At 51.5% G+C, this 18,548-nt stretch overlaps 7 protein-coding genes across 7 annotated transcripts; 5 read left to right on the top strand and 2 right to left on the bottom strand.

Moving 5' to 3' along the window:
- Positions 1–1,184: 1,184 nt before the first annotated feature.
- On the top strand, positions 1,185–2,237 carry N7468_007394 (aldo/keto reductase family protein; the record flags this gene model as incomplete). Its single annotated transcript, XM_058476690.1, has 2 exons — positions 1,185–1,490; positions 1,554–2,237. The coding sequence occupies 2 exons, from the start codon at positions 1,185–1,187 to the stop codon at positions 2,235–2,237; spliced, it is 990 nt and encodes a 329-aa protein (XP_058329580.1).
- A 14-nt stretch (positions 2,238–2,251) lies between these two features.
- On the bottom strand, positions 2,252–3,244 carry N7468_007393 (uncharacterized protein; the record flags this gene model as incomplete). The annotated part of the gene is made up of 1 exon (XM_058476689.1): positions 2,252–3,244. One exon carries the CDS (start codon positions 3,242–3,244, stop codon positions 2,252–2,254), a length of 993 nt encoding a protein of 330 aa, XP_058329579.1.
- Positions 3,245–3,697: 453 nt separating this feature from the next.
- On the top strand, positions 3,698–3,966 carry N7468_007392 (Aminotransferase lcsP; the record flags this gene model as incomplete). Its single annotated transcript, XM_058476688.1, has 2 exons — positions 3,698–3,862; positions 3,904–3,966. 2 exons carry the CDS (start codon positions 3,698–3,700, stop codon positions 3,964–3,966), a joined length of 228 nt encoding a protein of 75 aa, XP_058329578.1.
- Positions 3,967–4,916: 950 nt separating this feature from the next.
- N7468_007391 (glycoside hydrolase family 76 protein) lies at positions 4,917–6,417 on the top strand (the record flags this gene model as incomplete). Its single annotated transcript, XM_058476687.1, has 3 exons — positions 4,917–5,025; positions 5,085–5,788; positions 5,848–6,417. The coding sequence occupies 3 exons, from the start codon at positions 4,917–4,919 to the stop codon at positions 6,415–6,417; spliced, it is 1,383 nt and encodes a 460-aa protein (XP_058329577.1).
- Positions 6,418–9,714: 3,297 nt separating this feature from the next.
- N7468_007390 (uncharacterized protein) lies at positions 9,715–10,134 on the bottom strand (the record flags this gene model as incomplete). The annotated part of the gene is made up of 1 exon (XM_058476686.1): positions 9,715–10,134. One exon carries the CDS (start codon positions 10,132–10,134, stop codon positions 9,715–9,717), a length of 420 nt encoding a protein of 139 aa, XP_058329576.1.
- A 545-nt stretch (positions 10,135–10,679) lies between these two features.
- On the top strand, positions 10,680–14,608 carry N7468_007389 (uncharacterized protein; the record flags this gene model as incomplete). Its single annotated transcript, XM_058476685.1, has 2 exons — positions 10,680–13,623; positions 13,680–14,608. 2 exons carry the CDS (start codon positions 10,680–10,682, stop codon positions 14,606–14,608), a joined length of 3,873 nt encoding a protein of 1,290 aa, XP_058329575.1.
- A 1,967-nt stretch (positions 14,609–16,575) lies between these two features.
- On the top strand, positions 16,576–18,162 carry N7468_007388 (uncharacterized protein; the record flags this gene model as incomplete). The annotated part of the gene is made up of 1 exon (XM_058476684.1): positions 16,576–18,162. One exon carries the CDS (start codon positions 16,576–16,578, stop codon positions 18,160–18,162), a length of 1,587 nt encoding a protein of 528 aa, XP_058329574.1.
- Between the last annotated feature and the right edge of the window lie 386 nt (positions 18,163–18,548).

The raw sequence follows: 18,548 nt of genomic DNA, 5'->3' as shown, positions 1-18,548 counted from the left end.
CGAAGAGAAAACTACCGAATATCACAAGCGCTGGTGTCAACACTTCTGGTCCTTCTAATATTGCCATAGTTTTCAACAATTATGTACGACCAAATGATCTCGAAAAAATATGAGGTGACGAATCATATTGTATCAACGCAGATTGAGCTGGAAGTGCCGAATATACAAAGGCTAAAGCAATGGGTCGCAGTTCGAGATACGGTGACACTGACCGGACCTTGAGCAACCGTCATGGTTGAGGTTCCTGTTGCATTTTGTATTGTGTCACCTGTACAATCTTCTCCAAGGGTGGCTTCTTTGCTTGAATTGGAATTTGGCAGTACGCAAAGTATAGCTCTTGGGGAACTCTCATCTCTGGAAAAGAAAAAGGAAAACACCCCGACCTCTTCATATTATAAGAATAGGAATAAAACCTATGTCTATGGAGTTAGGGATCTGGGCTTATCCCAGTACAAGGACTCGGATAACTATTGAGATCTGGCGAAGCTGGGATGGTGAAGTTGATTATGGGTTCCCACAACAAAAAGAAAGAACAGCGATGCAGATGATTTTCAAGCTTCGAGGGATCTTTTGACCCTTCTGATGGCGTAATTGCAACATTCCGCCAAAAGATTGTGGAATAGTAACCGTTTAGCAATCTCTCGGGTTTCACGGTATACTAAAATCCGGAAAATCCGTCTGCCCTTAGTGCGCTCCACTTATTTCCCCCGCTCGTATTGCGAAGCCCCTCATTCGACCAATTCCATCACAGCTATGATGCAATATCCCTTGGCGCGCGTTATATCTCTTGTGCGATGGGTGCGCCGCTGTTGGAGCGTCAGGAGGCAAGGGTTGTAATGTATGGTAATGGAGTGAAATATATGTAACTCTGAACTATCTAAAATGACAGGCACCGAATATTTATACGGTGGGTTCCTTACATAAGAAAAGTAGTGCACACCTGGGCATGTGCCAAGAAACGAACGCTCGGTAATGCGGTGGTAATGGCACCGTATGTTCCGACAGTCGCTCTTCGTGTCGTAGTTCCAATCTCGATCGGCTTCGGCGGTCTTAGCGGAGATAGCCAATTATCGCCATCTTGAAAGCAAAGCCAGCCATGCAGGGGCCCTCTATAAGTAGATGGTGAAGCCATGTTGTTCTATCAAATACTTCAAGTCTATTATTGACCTACATTTCCATACCAGATGGCAATCACAACCAACAATCTCAAAGTAATCTACGGTGGCGCTGCTTTCAACACCTCCTATGGTTCAAACCCAGAAACTGTCACAGAGGTTCTCCAGTTCTTGCGGCGAGAAGGGATTACCAGCATTGACTCCGGTCAAGCATATGGGGACAGCGAGTCACTACTCGGACGAGCAAAGGCAGCTTCTCTTGGTTTCAGTCTCGATACCAAGGTAGCTGGCGGACTATGGCCTCATGTTAACCACACCAAAGACGTTGTTATCAAGGCTGGAGAAGACAGCGTCAAGGCCCTTGGGGTAGACCAAGTATGATATTTACCTTCTTCAAGGAGAGCGTCATCAGAATTACACTGTTACTAACTGAAAAAGGTCGACGTTTACTACATACATGCACCAGACAGGAAAGTTCCAGTCAAGGAGACTCTGGAAGGCATCAACGAGTTATACAGAGCCGGCAAGTTCAAGCGCTTCGGTCTCTCCAACTTCAATCCTGCAGAAACCGCAGAGGTAATCCGCATCGCCGAGGAGAACGCTTTTGTGCTGCCAACCGTCTACCAGGGCAATTACAATGCTGCCGGCCGCCTGGCGGAGAAGGAGCTTCTCCCTCTTCTCCGGAAGCACAACATTGCTTTTTATGCATACTCGCCCATCGCGGGAGGGTATCTCACCAAGACCCCCGAAGACATCAACAGCGGTAAAGGCCGGTTCAGTCGTGACCTCCCTGCCTTCGGTGCTATGTACAACAGCCTATACAACACCCCCAAGAAGCTCAGCTTTCTCACAGAGTTTGGGAAGATAGCAAGCGAGAATAGTATCTCTCAGGCTGAACTCGGATACCGGTGGGTGGCATATCACTCTGCTCTGACGCCTGAGAACGGAGATGGCATTATTATAGGCTCACGCCTTGGGGCTCAACTAACCAATACGCTCAACTGGCTGAAGAAAGGACCGCTGAGCGCGGAAGCTGCCCAGAAGGTGAACGATCTGTCCAAGATCATTGAAGGAGAGGAGATCCTGGATAACTGGAATGATTACATTTCCAAGAAGCGGTGAGAAGATAGCATTAACTAGACCTCGTCGCTCAATTTGCAAGAATCCATGAGTACATATTGCAGCGCAGATCCCGTCGAGGTCATGACACCTAGATGATGCCGTAGCCCATCCACCAAACCCCCCCAGATCAATGGACCCAGAGCACCCAGCAGGGCAGACCCGAATGGCATCTCCAAAATGGACCAGATCCAAATAGTGCCATAAGCCGGCGCCTTTCGCATAACCCCATAGTATGGGTGGTCGTTTGTAATTGTAATAAGATGCAGACCCAGTATTAAGGCAAGAGGAAGAAATATAATCGACCTAATAGACGGTGGAAACAGCATTCGCCATAAGAACGATATTTTGAGCTTGTCCTGCGTCAGAGGGAAAAGATCAACAGGCTCCGGAGCGAGAGATGCCCAACTTGCTGGGAGTCGAAAGGAGACAATGTGTCCATGAGCGAAATGGATGAGGAAAGTAAGCATGGGCAACGTCAGCATTACTGCCTCTTTGATGAGGCGTGGGACGTCCGTCGAATCTGCATATTGGTGCTGGGCAAGGTAGGCAAGTGTCAAGTGTAAGGTGGTGAGGGGTATCGAAAGCAGGGCGGTATCAATGAATGGCGGAAGGGGCTCTTGGGCCGCGGTATCATCTTTTTCGGTGACTTCTGGGGTAAACGGTTTCCCTGTTGGGGCTGCGTGAGGTTTCCGGCCGTCCAAATCGATATCGCCGTCGGTTTCCACCACTGCCCCGGACGCATCGACAGTCACAAATCGCGTACCACTGGAGCTGAGAGGAACTCCTTTCCCTTTTGATTTGGTTGACCTGGCGGCATTCATGCTGTCGGCCTGCTGGATGAGTTCGTTCTGGCGCTCCGCGATCATTTCATAGAATGTTTTGTGCTCGTTCGATTTCGTTGAAGGATCGTCTCGTGGAGGGTGGGCCAGGGGGATTTGGAGATCATCTGAAGGCGATTTCGTCGCTGCAGCACGACGCTGCTTTCTATTTCGTGGTGGGGTATCCATGCTCAATGGCGGTCGTGCAGATTGGTTCGTAGTCTCAGAAAGCTGATCTCGGGGAAGCTTACGGGTAGCTAAAGACAGGTGGGTGCTCTCGGAAGCTAATCGACGATAAGTCGATGCGAATCTCCCGATCGAACAAGAAGAAAGGACGGAAAGAGCACAGTTTAGGGCAGACCTGTTGCTCCTACTGCACTTATACCATTAGTTGTCATGTTTCCGCTGCGCTGGCGCGGCAATCGGCGTTCTAATTTTGGCACATCAGACAATTTTCGTTGCCTTACTGCCTGGCTTTAGTGGCGCCAAGGCCGAATTCATACACAGTACAATGCGCAAGCTAATTGCACCCCAAAAGTCGCATGTTGAATCGTCGAAGTTTTTGTGTTATCTGGCGAGATTGATGATTTTTCTACATCGGCTTTCATTGGGGGTAAGTATAACAGACGCCAGACCACGGTCATGCATCCGGATAGTCAAAATGCAATTGACTCGGTCACGGCGGCTTCGGTAGTCGAGTTCGTCCAACATATAGGATACCAGGTGGAGAAGAGACCGGTGAAATATGCGGAACTAAGCCAGTTTTATGAAATTATTGCTGCTGGTACGGCGGCGGCTCTGCTGCCGGTGCATAGTATCACGATGCGCTCTAAAATAATGTCTTGCAGTACCGCAGCAGTGACCAGAATCAAGGTGGCAATGTCTGTGTCAAGCTCCTACAAAAGCTTTGAGGGATTCAGTCAGGAGGATCGAAGGTACCTTTGGCTGGAATTTCGAGATGCAAGCTCCCCCAGCTGGATGGATGGAGGACGCCAGTCCCGAACAGGTAGAACAAAGTAGCACCAATATGCCATAATGAAAAAAATCGCAGTGTTATTGCATCCAAGATATCAAGCTTTAACCTCTGAAAATCCATACGGATCCTCAAAGTGCAATTCCCACTACAGATTGTGTGAGGGGTACAAGGAGGAAGCTATTTCCGCCCTTCTGGGCGCCGGAAAGGGATAGGCGTGACATCTATGGGAATGCGATCAGTCACATCTCGGCCGCAACCAGATCGCAGACTACTTCTGGCCTTGAACCCCATGGAAAGGGTCCATTCGGATTAATTTTACTGGCTTGGGGGGGCGTGCCTGGTGGGCTCTTCGAGCCCTTCATCGCGTGTATCAATCTCAAAGTGGCCCGGGAGGGTCTCCCTGCCCGCATTCCAGACGATCTCCTTCGTAGACCTAGTCATTGAACCATGGAAACCACTGTACAATGGCAGCTGACGTTGCAATATTCTGGAGAAAATGGGCTTCTTGCGGATTTAGAAAACCCTTTCCGTACCTGCTGTTCTCCATACGGACCACGCTTAGCCTGATGTAGTCCACTTCGTCAGGGCAGTGGAGGTTATGATTCGAGGGATGTACGCCTTGTTACCATGCCAGCAACCCCATTGTTGTTGGAATGTGGTTTTCTATCCCCACGCCCCTCCAACGGGCCTGGACGCTAATGTGACGTTTTCCATCCCTCTCGTGGTGTCTCTTCGATCTCTTTCTTTTGGACTTTGAGCCACATCACCCCAGAAGCTTGTCGACTGGGTGGTGGAACACTATCTTGGACGTAACTGAGCACACCGGACGACTTGTCTTAGATACGGCTCGGGAGCTTCACGATAACTACAGAAGAGTTGCCCCTCATGCGTGCGGTTGGCCACGCATTGAAGCCCTCATGGGCTGGACTTCTAGCCATATTGCTGACCGGGGCGTCAAGTGTCCAAGCGGTGCAAATGAACATCGATGACGAACGTGAGCGGAGATAGTCTCGCATGTTTTTGGGGAGATACTGACCACAATCATCTTTCTAGACTCAATAAAGGCCGCTTCGAAAAAAGTAGCCCTGAACATGATGTCGTACTACACAGGAATGAACCCTGGCGATAACCCGGGAAACTTGCCCGATCCATACTACTGGTGGGAAGCGGGAGCCATGTTCAACGCATTAATCGACTATTGGTTTTACACTGGGGACGATACCTGGAACGACATCACCCAACAGGGCATGCTATGGCAAGCCGGTGACAACATGGCCTTCATGCCAAACAACCAGACCAAAACTGAAGGAAACGACGATCAAGCATTTTGGGGATTTGCTGCCCTATCTGCCGCTGAGCGAAACTTCCCCAACCCGCCAGCCGATAAGCCCCAATGGCTCGAGATGGCCCAAGCCGTTTTCAACACCCAGGCCGCTCGTTGGGATCCCTCTTCCTGTGGCGGAGGATTACGGTGGCAGATCTTCACATGGAACAACGGCTATACATATAAGAACACTATTTCGACCGGCGGGTTTTTCAACATCGCTGCGCGTCTGGCTAAATACACCGGTAACACGACATATTCCCAGTGGGCTGAGAAGGCCTGGGACTGGACATCCGATGTCGGGTTCATGACACCAGATTACCATTTCTGGGACGGTGCCAGTGACTTGGATGGTTGCAAGAAGATGAACAAAATCGAGTGGACATACAACAGCGGTGTATACCTCCTTGGGGCAGCGAACATGTGGAACCTGGTAAGCATGCCCACACCACCGAATCAAACGAAAAGCCAAGCTCACACAGTCCCACCCAGACCGAAGAGCCCAAGTGGAAGAATCGCGTCCAAGGAATTCTAGATGCAGGCGCAGTTTTCTTCGCGGAACACCCGAAAGACGTCCTGTACGAGCGGGCGTGCGAAACCGTCAACACCTGCATGGTCGACCAACGCTCCTTCAAGGGCTACCTTGCGCGCTGGATGGCCGCAACCACACAACTAGCGCCCTTCACCTATGACCAAATCATGCCGAAGCTGAAAGCTACGGGGATAGCAGCCGCCAAATCATGCAGCGGGGGTGACGACGGCACAACTTGCGGCATGAAATGGATCGACGAGAAGTGGGATAAGACCCGTGATTTTGGCCAACAGATGGCTGCGTTGGAGGTCATCCAGTCAAATCTTATTAACCGGGTTGCAGCGCCCGTCACGGATGACAAGGGTGGTACTAGCAAAGGTAACCCTGATGCGGGTAACGTGCCTAAGAAGCCGGATCCTGCTACGCTGATGCGTCCTATTACTACGGCTGATCGGGCTGGTGCCGGAATCCTCACAGTTATGATGATCATCGGTATCGGGGGGTCAGCTGGGTGGCTTTGTTGGGACTGAGAGGTCTTCAATCTTATGTGGGTGTCTAGTCTGATCTTTCAGCGCAGGCTATGGCCTTCTTTATTTCTTATTTTTTTTATTTTTTTCTTGATTTTTTTGGGATGGCGTTGAAGGGAGTTTTGTGAATAATATGGGTCATTATGTATTCACTTCGCAGTATATTCGAATTTAACTCGCTGAATATCTACGAGGACGCGATGTTCATTATTATTCTGTTTCCTTTATATCGCTGGAACTTTCCCATAATCGATTAATTGGTGATTTCAATTCTACCGGTCGACTGCCTCCAGTTCAAAGTGGTAGAATTCGATCGAGTGGAGCTCGGAATCCAGATACCGAAACGCAATTGGAAGAGACTGGATACTATATATACCCCAGTATAATCTAAGATGGGCAGACTCTAGCGTTGTCAGTGCCGGTGAAGCTCAAAGGTTGATGATAACTAGACAATATTTGATTCCAACCTATTACGGCTACTAATATTATATAACTGATTCGCTCAGGAAAAATCTCGATCTTGATCCTAACGACCTCAATATGTGCAACTGAAAAGCACGGCCATTACAGGACCCACCAGCTAATTAACTCCCGCGTTGGTAGAGGAGAACAGCAAGTGGACGTGGCAAAATTTATCACAAACATCACCAAATAAGAGCCTACGCCACTTTCACACCACTTTCACACCGTGAACCTTGTTTGCACGAGGTGGAGATGATCGGCAGCGCCCTCCAGCCGATCACAGCCGGTGAGACCTCGCCAACACAACCAGAAAGCCATTATAAGCTCCCGCCAAAAAGCGCATATGGCTGATAGGCGGTGTGAGAGGACACTGACCAGTAACGAGCTGGACGGAAGCCCGCAAGATGTTTCCAGACTAGGGAGGTTCATGCTAAAGGATGTTCAGACAACGAGAGGACGGCGACACAGATATGACAACCAATGACCTGAAGGGGCCCAGATGACCGGTGTTGCTTACGTCGCGAGTCTGCTTTCTTATACCCCGAAACGAGGAAAGCGGTTGCCCACGACACATCAACTTTATCTAGCGTGTTTGATAACCCGGAGCCAGGATTCGGGCCGTGGGCGATCGTCCTTTGGCCCCGGGAGCTGCAGTTGTGAGTCCATCCGTGCCTGCGTCGCCCCAGACCCGAATTATCCAAGAGGCAAGGCTTTAGTAGAGTAAAGAGAAGGAGGGTGTTGGGGGGTAGTTTGATTTTTTCTTTTTTTTTTTGATCAGGGGGAAGAACTCGAAAGGAGCGAACCGTGGTACTACAGGGTATCTGATTCGTATTGGGGCGTTTAACACAAGCAGGGCGAGCGATGTGATTCGAGAGTCCATGTTGCCCGAGTCCGAGCAAAGAATAAGAATTGGCGAATCAGATTGCCTTCAAGTTATCGTACGCTTCGGCAAAATCGGGCCTGGGAGAGTATTTGGAATATACAAAGGGCCCAAACCTGCGTTTGAGGTCACAAGTGCGAATTGCGAGCTATTCGCCTGCCCTGGAGATAATATCGGTGATGTCATCCACTCCCAGTCTGGTAACTAATCTGTTGGAATGTTTTTAGCCCCAGAGTGGTCCTAAACAGTCATCTTGATAGCCCGTGACGCATTCCCCACCTGGCTCAGCATCCAATGGGGGGTGATGGCGGTTATCCCAGCTTAGAAGTTTTGGATGCTCCCACCATAGAACGGTCAAATTAGGCCCCCTCGAATTATCCTCACAACTAGGAGACCTGTTGGTTAAAATTCGTCACCCTTTCTCTTTCTGCCTCACCATGGCCCCGGGCCACGTATTGACTGTGGGGTTGACTCGAAGTACAAAGCTCGGCTTGAATGGATCTATGTAGACCCGGGGAAGTTCATGGCTGATTCCACTTTGCCCGATCTAGTTGTGTCCCAAGTACCACATAAAGTACGGCCTCAGATCTCGGAATGCATCGACCAACGAGAAAGTAGAGAATAAACAAAGAAGATCTCTGCACCTTCGGAGAATATCCACGTGGATGTTCCTCGTCGAGCCAGGCGAGGGCCCCATTTCCGACTAGGGGAAGCGAGTTGCAACAGAAGATACTGGCTCCGTAAGGTGAGACCTGCAGATCCATACGAAATACGTGTGCCACTAGCTCCGACTCGGAGTCCCGGGGCGTATTTCGTACCGGTCTCGTACCGGTAACCGCCAGGATCCATAAGGTTGCATATCATTCTCCCCAAAGGCTCAGCAGGGCCAGATTTACCGTACATGTCGCGTGGATATCCAGTGATCGCCCAGGTTAGGAATTATGCCAAGCTGATGGGAGGCTCGTGGGAGGGAAGCTGAGGCTTTTGTTTGGTCGAGGACCCAGCGCCCGACCACGTTGTACGTTAGCTGCACCAACGGCATGTTTGAGGTCTGGGTCAACGCATGCAAGCACAGGGCAACGGATGGTAAATTCTGATTTGGGTCGCAGGTCCGCTTCTGCCATACGCAACCTACCACGAGATGCCCGGGTCCAGCTATTCTAGATCAAAGTCTTCCCGGACTTCGCTGGAAAGGACAATCGGGATTCCGGGGGTCCGCCTCGAGGGGTCGAAAGAGACGGGGGCGGATAGAAGAGTCAGGCCGTAGGGCGAATCCGAATCCGAACGCAGACAGTACAGGAACAGTTGCTCCCTTTCTAGGGAACCTGGACTCTGCCGAGTTATAACGATCACCGAGATCGTAGATCATTCGAGGATCTTAGAATCCGAGGATCTCCTCAAACGGCCCTGATAGAATTGCAAAAGATACTAAGGGCCAGGTCCACTTGCCGGGCGTCTTCTACATAATCCTTTGCCCGTTTTGCCCGCAGTGAAAGAGTGCCCGTGGCGCCTCAGGCATTGCAGGCCAGTCCTACAATTCTATAGATGTTTCAACTGAACCATGCTAGAACGATCCTGCCGGCCGCTGTCGTCGAACATTTACCCAACGCGAATCAGAAGAAAGAAAAAGGGTGAAGGATTCGTGCAGGGGTGGCGTAATGGGACCCCGCAGATACCAGAACTGCCACTGAAAATGCTTAGTTTTATTTAGAGCGACCGAGGCGCATCGGTCATAAGTCATCTTGCAAGCATATAACTACCACTTAGGTGCATAGCTTGGAGGATCGATGGGGGTCAGTGGAGCAAGTCGTAAATTTCAGTGTTTCAGAAGTACAAAACTACTCGTACAGACGTTTTGACAGGCGATCCTTTACCCCAGACAGTAAAGAAGGGGGCCGTGTACCGATCGAGCACAGGTTTCTCATTTCTGTTTATTGTTGGGATCTGCGATGCGCTCTTTAATGAGCTCTTGTGATAAGCCGGTTCGGCCCAAGCTTGAAGTCTCGGATCCATGGTTGGGCTCGAGAAGTATACTCTGATGGACCCAGTAGCCCCATGGGCCCCACGAGTCCCATAGAGCCCAGGTAGGTTCCGGAGGACTTGTAGATGTTCGACGCATCAGCCTCAAACAGCCGCGCACGAGGGTCGCGAAACTGTAAGAAACTGGAAGGATGTAAAGCAATCTCGAATTCCGTCTTGCAGCGAGGCTCTGCTCTGGTAGGCCCAGCCTGCCTAAACAGTTCCCCCTGGAGTGCGGTCAATGGGAGGATGGCGCGACGCTCGATTGGGTTTTGGCCCCAACACCCTTGAAGCCCCATGTCGTATTGCGCGTTTGCCAAGTTCCTGCAGCGGCCGCCAAAAAGCCCACTTCGCCCCATTGGCCCAATCGTCGCGTTGCTCCAAGCCCGTCGCTCGTCTGTTCCTTTCGTCTCCTTATTACCGGGTCTGGGCTCCACCGAGTGGGGTTGTGCTTCAAGCTGTTGGCTCACTGCTTATTTCCATCTCTGGGTTTCGGGGACATCTGGACCGTGATATCAGAAAGCATTACTCGCCCCCAAAAGTCTTGCCTCCCTTAACCCCGTCCGATCAAATTGCCGACCCGGGCCAATTTGGTTGCCTTCCCTTTCTCCAGAACCAGCTTCTGCTTCTCTGTTTTTCTCTCAAAAGACCAGTGTGTTGTTGAAAGCCGTCTCCTCAAAAGGCGACTCGATCTCATTCCCTTTAGACTCGAGTAAGTTTCACCAGCCCGTGTTGGCTCCTTTTGTCCTTTATTGGAGGGGCGTTCGTTCTACCCGGCTCCATGGTTCCGATTGCGAGGGAGCTCAACTAATCATACTCGGCGCAGACAAAGCCCCGGTCAGACAATGCTCCAGGGTTAGACCAAGGGAATCCCCGGGCTTGCGAACTGGACCTCCTCGCGAAGATGGTCTCGCCGGCAAACACATTCTCGGATCTTCGAAAGACTAAGGAACCGCATCGCCCACCACCATTGAACCTGAAGTCGGAGAGCAAGCGAAGCGGCCGGGCCAAAGTGAAAGCCGTGCGTGGCAGCGTGTCGGGCCCCTCAATTCAACCTTCACACTCCGTTGCCCACCGACCCACCAGCGCAGCCGGTACGGCTGGGGCCAGCTGTCGCACCCTCAAAGCCTCTGGACCAAAGCCCCATAAATGGGTCGATATGGATCTCTCAAAATCTCGACCTCGCCAACATGCCGATGGCCGTGATGTCTCTCCGCAAGGCTCCCTGCGCACGATCATTGACCTCGACTCCCCCGCAGGCTCTGATGACGAATCCGATATATCCCCACTCTCTGACGACCGCCCTCCTGTAAACTCAAATAAGGTATTAGCTCGATTCTTTCCCGAACTGCAAAACAACTTCGTCCTCCCCGCGGCGGACGCTGCCGACCAGAAGTTGATGCCCCTGAAAGGCCACTCTCGCCTCGAAAGCGAAATACATGCTCGCGTCCACAGCCTTTACCAAGGCGACACATCAGGCCACGGTGATTCCGCCGATAATGGTTACGGGTCGTCAAATCGCAATTACCGAAGTTCAGATAACAGCATTAATGGTGGACATGACGATAACCACTCAGTACGTTCTCGATCGCAAGGACCCAGGATGAACTCGGTCCAACCGCCTCGGAGTATCTCCGGCTCGACAAAAACCTCTATGCAGGATTTGAGAAACAAGCCCTTACCACTGGCCCCAGTCATGGAGCCTGGCCGATCGCATGAACGCCCGCGTACCCAACGCTCCTCATCAAGGTGCCCCGATTGCGCCGACCGGTCCCGATCTAACGGGCGCAGCCAACAATCCTCTTCCAGAAGCCACCAGAAATGCGCAAAGCACAGCGAACATCGATCACATCGTCAAAACCACCACCCCCATCATTGGTCCGAGCAGGGTTCAAACCGGGGTAATCCTCGGATTACTCATGCATCGACCTGGCAGGCTGGACACGAAACCGACTATCCGCGCTCTGGGGAGCACAGACTAGGGAAAAGGACTTTGTTGGTGCTGGATGGTCCTCTGCAAATCAGTCGCAGCAACGGTGGTGATTTGGTAGCTAACAGGCCGGCTCCCCAGCCAGCGGGCAAGCCATACTCCAGCTCCATTCACTCGTCAAATCATTCCGGATCTAATCTTCTGGCTATTGATACATCAAAGAAAGATTCACCACACCGGGCGAGCAGCACCCGATCCCCTCGTGATTTAGCTTCCCTGAAGAAGGGTCACAAGTATGCCAAATCAAAGGACTCCGATGAATCGATTAAGGATGGAAAGGTGCCCAAATCCCGGGACGAATCGAAGGGCTTCTGGGGCAAAGCTGCGAAATCGGAAGATAAGAAAAATTTTCGAACCTCTTTCTCTCTTTCGATGGCTACATTCCATCGCAAGCAGGGTTCCCAGAATGAATCCCACAGCCGCCGCCTTAGCATCTTGAGTTCGCGGTCAGAAACATCCGTTGACCCCACGGCCGACAAGCCCAGCCCTACCGCAGAGCCTCCGACCCGTCTATCGCGTCACCTCTCTATCTCAGAATCTAATTTGGAAAACATGTCCCCGAGCTCCCCGAAGCGCGAAGACCTTTTGCTGCAGCTGCCTCGTCTCCAGACCCACGACCTGGGGCTAGGGAATCTCCTTGATCAGTTTGCCCCCTCCTTGACATCTACATATGAAACCGCGCCTGCTGCATCCACTGAACCATCCGAGGATACATCTTCGCAGCCACCCACCCCAACCGCACGACCGGCACCGCCTGCAAGCGCTGGATCCGAAGCCCGTGAGGTAATCATTGCTGAACTCGATGATGGGAAACGAGGTACTGTGATAAGAGTTGACGAGCCAGGACAGTCCTATGATGGTGTTCCAGTCCCAAAGATGCGCATGGTCTCGTCCGTCGCAGATGAGAAGATTGTGATCGCAAACCACCGATCGCGGGGTTCGCAGGCCTTTGTATCGACCGCCAAGGCTAGCAGCGTGTTCCTACCACCTGAACAGGTATACGAGCTTGCTGCGGCTCCTACGTCGCCACGGGGCTCCATTCATGAGCTAACAGGGGACAGCCGTCCCCGGTTTAGAGTTAATTTCCCAATAGAGGAAACCAAGGATGTGATCGTCGAGCTTCTTATGGAGCGGATCCCATCACTGGATGACCTTTTTAACCTGGCTCTTGTTAACCGCCGCTTTTACCGTGTGTTCAAGCAACGTGAGCTTACGTACATTAAAATGGCCCTTTACAAGATGTCCCGCCCTGCTTGGGAGCTGCGTGAAATGAGTCCTCCGTGGAACCTCGAGTGGCAGCTTACTATCAACCCCGACTCTCAAGTCCCTGAATATGACCCAACCCTATACCTTGATCGATACGCTCGCGACATTTTTACATTGGCCCAGCTCAAGTCAATGATACTGGTTCGATGTGCGCCGTTCTTGCGTCGTGACACTGTTCGTGGACTGGCCGGGCTGGATGACGATCGTGCGGAGGAGGTTGACAATGCTTTCTGGCGAATCTGGACCTTCTGTCGTATCTTCGGCAATGGCAAGGGCCGGGAGAACGACTTGGAAGGCCAGGTGGACTGGCTTAGAGGCGGCCCCAAGGCCCGATTTGCACAGACCTCGGACTCTACCATGCCCGGGCCTTTCCACACGAATGGGGTTCTCTTCGAACCACCGGAAGGTTTTGCCAAGGGCAACCATGGCGGGCTTACTCCGAAGGAATTATATGATATGACTGAAATCTGGACCTGCCTGGGTGTCTTGGTGCAGCCCCTTCATGGCAAGTGCATTGAGGCGCGCAGGGTTGGTATCTTCGATGGCATTGACGTTCCTGAGAATGATCCTGTCCGCGAGGAAACTGTCCTTGGTAAGTGGCTACTTTATCATGCAACTTACCTTCACTTAACTAACCCTTGACCCCAGAGGAATGGACCTCGTATATTCTCACTCTCGGCATGTCAGCCGTTCTAGCTATTAGTCCCTTCACTCCCAACCAAACCCCAGCCACCATCTTAGAACGAGCGAAGGCAGTTGGTCTCACCAAGTGGCACCTCACTGAAGCCGGCACCACTCGTTCGTCATTCCTCAAGGAAGCCGTTTCTCGCGTATACGCGGACCAAGATCGAGGCATCCCCGCTGTCGCGGGCATCGGATCGCCTACCAGTCCATCCGAGCTTCCGTCCCAAGAAACCCCAACCCGCGAGGAAGACCGCGAGCGCCAAGCAGGATTCTCGCACGAAATCCGCGCTCGCCGCCATCTGGGAAACCCCACCGATGTCCACAGCGGCTTCGGAGCCGAGCGCCCTATGTCGGAATTCAGCACCATTCTCTCCAACCTCGAAGGCATCGTGAACAACCACACCAATGCGCACCCTGTGCCTCCCGTCCCACCTCTCGCATATGACCGGTCATCCAACTCGACTGCCAGCCCTGCCGCCCCAGGCACCCCCAATCAAAATGTCACAACCGAGCCCAGCGTCCCCTCGGAATCCATCGTAGCATCTGAACCCGAACCTCCCTCCGTCAATCCGGTCAGCAGCCGCAGCCCACCACCACCCACCCAAACAGTAGCCCCACCCCCCATGCACCCCCAAGTCCTGGACCCAGTCGACCGAGCTATCGCTCGGATGGTCGGCGAGCTAGGCTTCTACGAAGACGACGTCAAATGGGCGCTCAAGATCACCGATACTGGCGAAGGCATCGACGTTGAAGCCGCGGAGCAGCTACTCAAGCAAGAAAAGAAAAAAGCTGATCGAAACCCCTTCATCACGCGCGGCCAGGGGAAGAACTCGCTCCTGCTCTCCGTCATGAAGCAGCAGGGAGCCCAGGATTCTGGATGGCGGTGGGCGTGAGCCTCCTTCTGCCGACTGGTTTTCTATCCCAAACTCTCCTCCTTTATCTGTATGAATGTATGTCTTGTTTGCGCTTTTAGCGAGGTTGGAATTGGCCTACTATCTTTACGAGCCTCTTTTTTCAATCTTCCTGTCGTCGGCCGGTTTGTTTGAAGCATTTCTGGCTACTTTTTCATCTTGCATCGCTTGCATCGGTCGCTTCCGTCTGTATAGTATAGTACAGTACAAACTTGAACTTGATTCCGCACATTTGGATTCGGTCAGTAAGCTTCAGTCGTAAACTTCAAATTTCAACTTGAATACCGTAGATAAGGCTGTCGTGGAGGCTCGGACCCGAATTCGCTTTGGTACCAGGCATATGATCTGTGTGACATGCGTCGGGTCGAAAAGGGCACTCAACCTGAAGGCGGCTTTCGTATGCCAAAAGCTCTAAATACTTACGAGACGGGTAATACCGGCTCCTGGTTAAACATATGAGGTTGAGAGTACCTATGCGAGTTTGGCGGGGTGCGTATGACGCGGCTAATACATGATCTGAGCCTTAGGTGTGGCGGTTTACAGCCCGAGGAGATTTGACGATTGGAGAGTTGCGAAGGAGAAAAAGCAAAACCAAAAAAAAAAAAGTTTTGCTAGGGTCTGGCGAAAAAACTCTGAAAGGTCAAACCTGGTGAATAAAATTCAACCCTGGTGACAGACTCCCTCATTGGCAGTACCTGGAGGCTACGATACGGTCAGGCAAATATGACCTCCCCTCACCACCGATGAGGCCCAGTCTTCCACTACTTGAACGCTAGGTCCGGGGCCAAGGATCCCACAATCGTACTGAGTACTCACTTTCGAGAACTCCATTTAGAAGCTAGCTATATGACTTACGATGGAGAAGGGATTATGGGACTCTCGGTGTGGAGACGGGACGTAGCTATCCGCTTTCGAGCTGTCAACTGCAGATTCAAGGTTCGCCCCGTTTTTGAAACCACGACAAACACACCCAAACCGAGTGCAGAGGGTGGGGTAGCCTGGAATCCCCCCCTGCTCTAGCTCAATTGGCCATCTCCAGGTGATCTCGGCTCCCGTACCCAGAGCTACCTGGGGCTTTCGTTTGCATTTGTCGAGGCGAGGATCTGAGATTTGGCCCAGGATTACTGGGAAACTCAGAGATGCAACCCCAAGTCATAGCAATGGGTGGATAAAGAGCTTTATGCCAGAATAGGTCGACATCCTAGGAGACCAGGTGGTTTAGTTCTATTTCGGATCCGTTCCCTTCCATGTTCACCGTATCTGACCTATAAACTCATATGTCAATCTTGGCAGGGGCATTCCTGCATCTACGGATGATTGGGACTTGGGAATCAGGCGACACTATATTAAGTCGATTTCCCGCAATGCAAACCCTCAAGGGCAACGATAAATTCAGCACCCACCCAAAGTATACCAGAAAGATGCAACAAGTACATTCCGGCTGAGACCTACATAGAAGAGGGATACTCTTCCAAGAAATTCCAGTTCCCATGTTAGTCGCTCTCGCAGCTGTTTGCTATGCATCTTTTGACCCATTTATGATAGGTAAAGCATGCCACTGCCGACTCGTCACATTAGCTTGGAGCGAAAATTCTAATGTGCATCTCTAGGCCAGCCCCTCGAAAACTTCAGCCCTCTGGGTGATACCTTTTCTCTTTGCTTAGCCACCTGGCCACAAGTGCCGTGCCAAGAGCGTTCTTCTCCAATCTTCTGACAATTGCCCATCGGTTGTTACTGACCAGCTAAGATATCGTCGATTTTGCACAAAAATGCCACCAGGGCAGGACCCAAGTGTCGTGATTTCTCCATGTCCAGGCGTGCGTCAAAACTCAATCCGCCATCCCAGGGGCGGTCGTTGGAGGCCCAGGAACGGGGTCTATTCTGCAAGGAATCACATCAACCCACCAACCCCGACAGCCGACTTCCATTTGAATTCCGCGGGCTCTCCAATGACAAATTTTAACCCGCCAAGGGGCCCCAAAAGATCATCCGAGTGTGTTGAGTGTGAGCCTCCCAATCACTGCAACAAGCGCCAGAAACCAGCAAAGAGATCGCCGGAGCAGGTTGACGAGGCGGCGTTCATAGAGTACATGGAGACATATCTACGGCGCGGATTTTCAGTGAAAGGTTCCCACGTTCTGAGTCATTTGAAAGTATATCGCAAGCGTGTCCAAAGTCCAAAAAAGCCCGTCGGTAAAGACTGGGACTCCGGCTTCTTCGAAAGGTATCCCAAGGCCCAACAGTGGCATCTGCCTCGCTCAGGGAAGACTACGCCGAATGACCGAACTATTGACCACGATACTGCAGCACTCTGCAACATCCTGGACGAGCTTGCTGGTTTAGTAAAAAGCAAGAAAATCCCCAGAGACAAGATATACTTTGCCTTGAACGCAGGGTATATGGTCAGCGGCTCACGAGGGATCACTCCAGCAATCAAACGGCCCCAACGCCCTGGGGATGTTCGCCGGGAAGCACCTAGTGTCGTGTATGCGTTTTCCAGTACCGGGCAGGCAATCGATCCTTATTTCATCTTCCAAAGCAATGAGCAGACGGGCCATGCAGAAATCAAGACCTCGCAAGGTCGTCAACTGTGGGCGTACTACAGTGAAACTGAATGGGCCGACGACTCGTCTCTGATGGACTGGTTCTTCAGAGTTTTCCACCCTCAAACGAAGGGATCGGGCAATGATAACGCAAATTTCCTGAATAGGATCATTGTTCTTGAGGAGGAACGATTCCCGGTCACAAAGGAGCTATATGCCTCTTGCTGGGCGAAAAACGTCTATCTGATTTCCATTCCGCGAACAACTCCTGGACGCATCATCTTGAAAGTGTTCGAAGACTTGATGCAGGGCAGCCGGTTCGGGGAGCCTTATGATACATTCGCGAAGAAGAACATGAAGCGCGACGACAAGATGTTCTCTGTTTCAAACGAGAAGCTCATCGACTTTATCTATGGACAGACCCGCCAACCCGATCTCGGTACCTTTGTTCGAGAGGCATGGCGAGAATCTTATCTGATGCCCACCCGATCGAAAGATTTCCTCCAGTTTGTCGAAATGCGCAAGCCGACACCGCGTCATCCTCGTGCAACTCCGCTGCTTCAGAATCCCCGCAATATCAGCGCACAGCATGCGATCTCTCCGACATCCGACATGTCGACTCCAACCATAGTGCCCGCAAGAAATCGAGGTCGAAGTCCTCCCCCTGGGATAAAGTCCCCTCGCATGCTGCGCTCGAGTAACCGGCATGCATATCAGACTCCGCTTAGCCCTGGCCATGATCGCGTGGACGATTACATCTACCACGAGCCGGATTGGACTGATAACGTGAGGCGACCTTCATTCCATGAAGATCAAGAGGATGAAGAGCCCGAGCTCCCTAGGTCTCGAGCAGCCAGTTTTGATGACAGAGAAGGGTCAGAATGGACACCCTCCAGACCCCCCGCGATCAAAATGGACCAGGAGCAGGGCTCGCTCCCGGGGTGGAAGAGCCACCAGCACACCCGACAGGACAAAACTGCGAGAGTTCTATGATCAGCTTGAGCGTATTCGTGCGCTGTCGGACTCTCTACTTTCTGAGCCATGGATGAACTTTGACGGAGAGTAATTTGGAATACAGGCCATGCAACTTTGAGCTTAACTGAGCGAAGCATTTCTAGAAGCATAGGGTTCTATGTGTCTTCATTTTTGTTTTTGGTTGGGAAATATCAAGAGACTTATGAGAAAAAAAAAGTTGTGTTGCATTTCCTGCATTGGGATGCCCGTTCCTTTCTTTATAAATGGTACTAAGTACTAGTTGGATATCTCGTCGTAAATCTTATCTATTTTTGTACTAAGTGTTCTCTAGCGAGGAGAAGGAGGGTATTTTCCTTTTTTTTTTCTGTCAATTTAGTTTTGAGAACATGGTAAGGTGAAAACTG

This window comes from Penicillium chermesinum (assembly GCF_028974085.1).
Source record: "Penicillium chermesinum strain IBT 19713 chromosome Unknown utg000005l:1.0-4115287.0:1.0-4118363.0, whole genome shotgun sequence".
In the NCBI taxonomy this organism is placed as follows: domain Eukaryota; kingdom Fungi; phylum Ascomycota; class Eurotiomycetes; order Eurotiales; family Aspergillaceae; genus Penicillium; species Penicillium chermesinum.
Note: the sequence above shows the minus strand (reverse complement) of the source record. Positions and strands in the feature narration are given on the sequence as shown.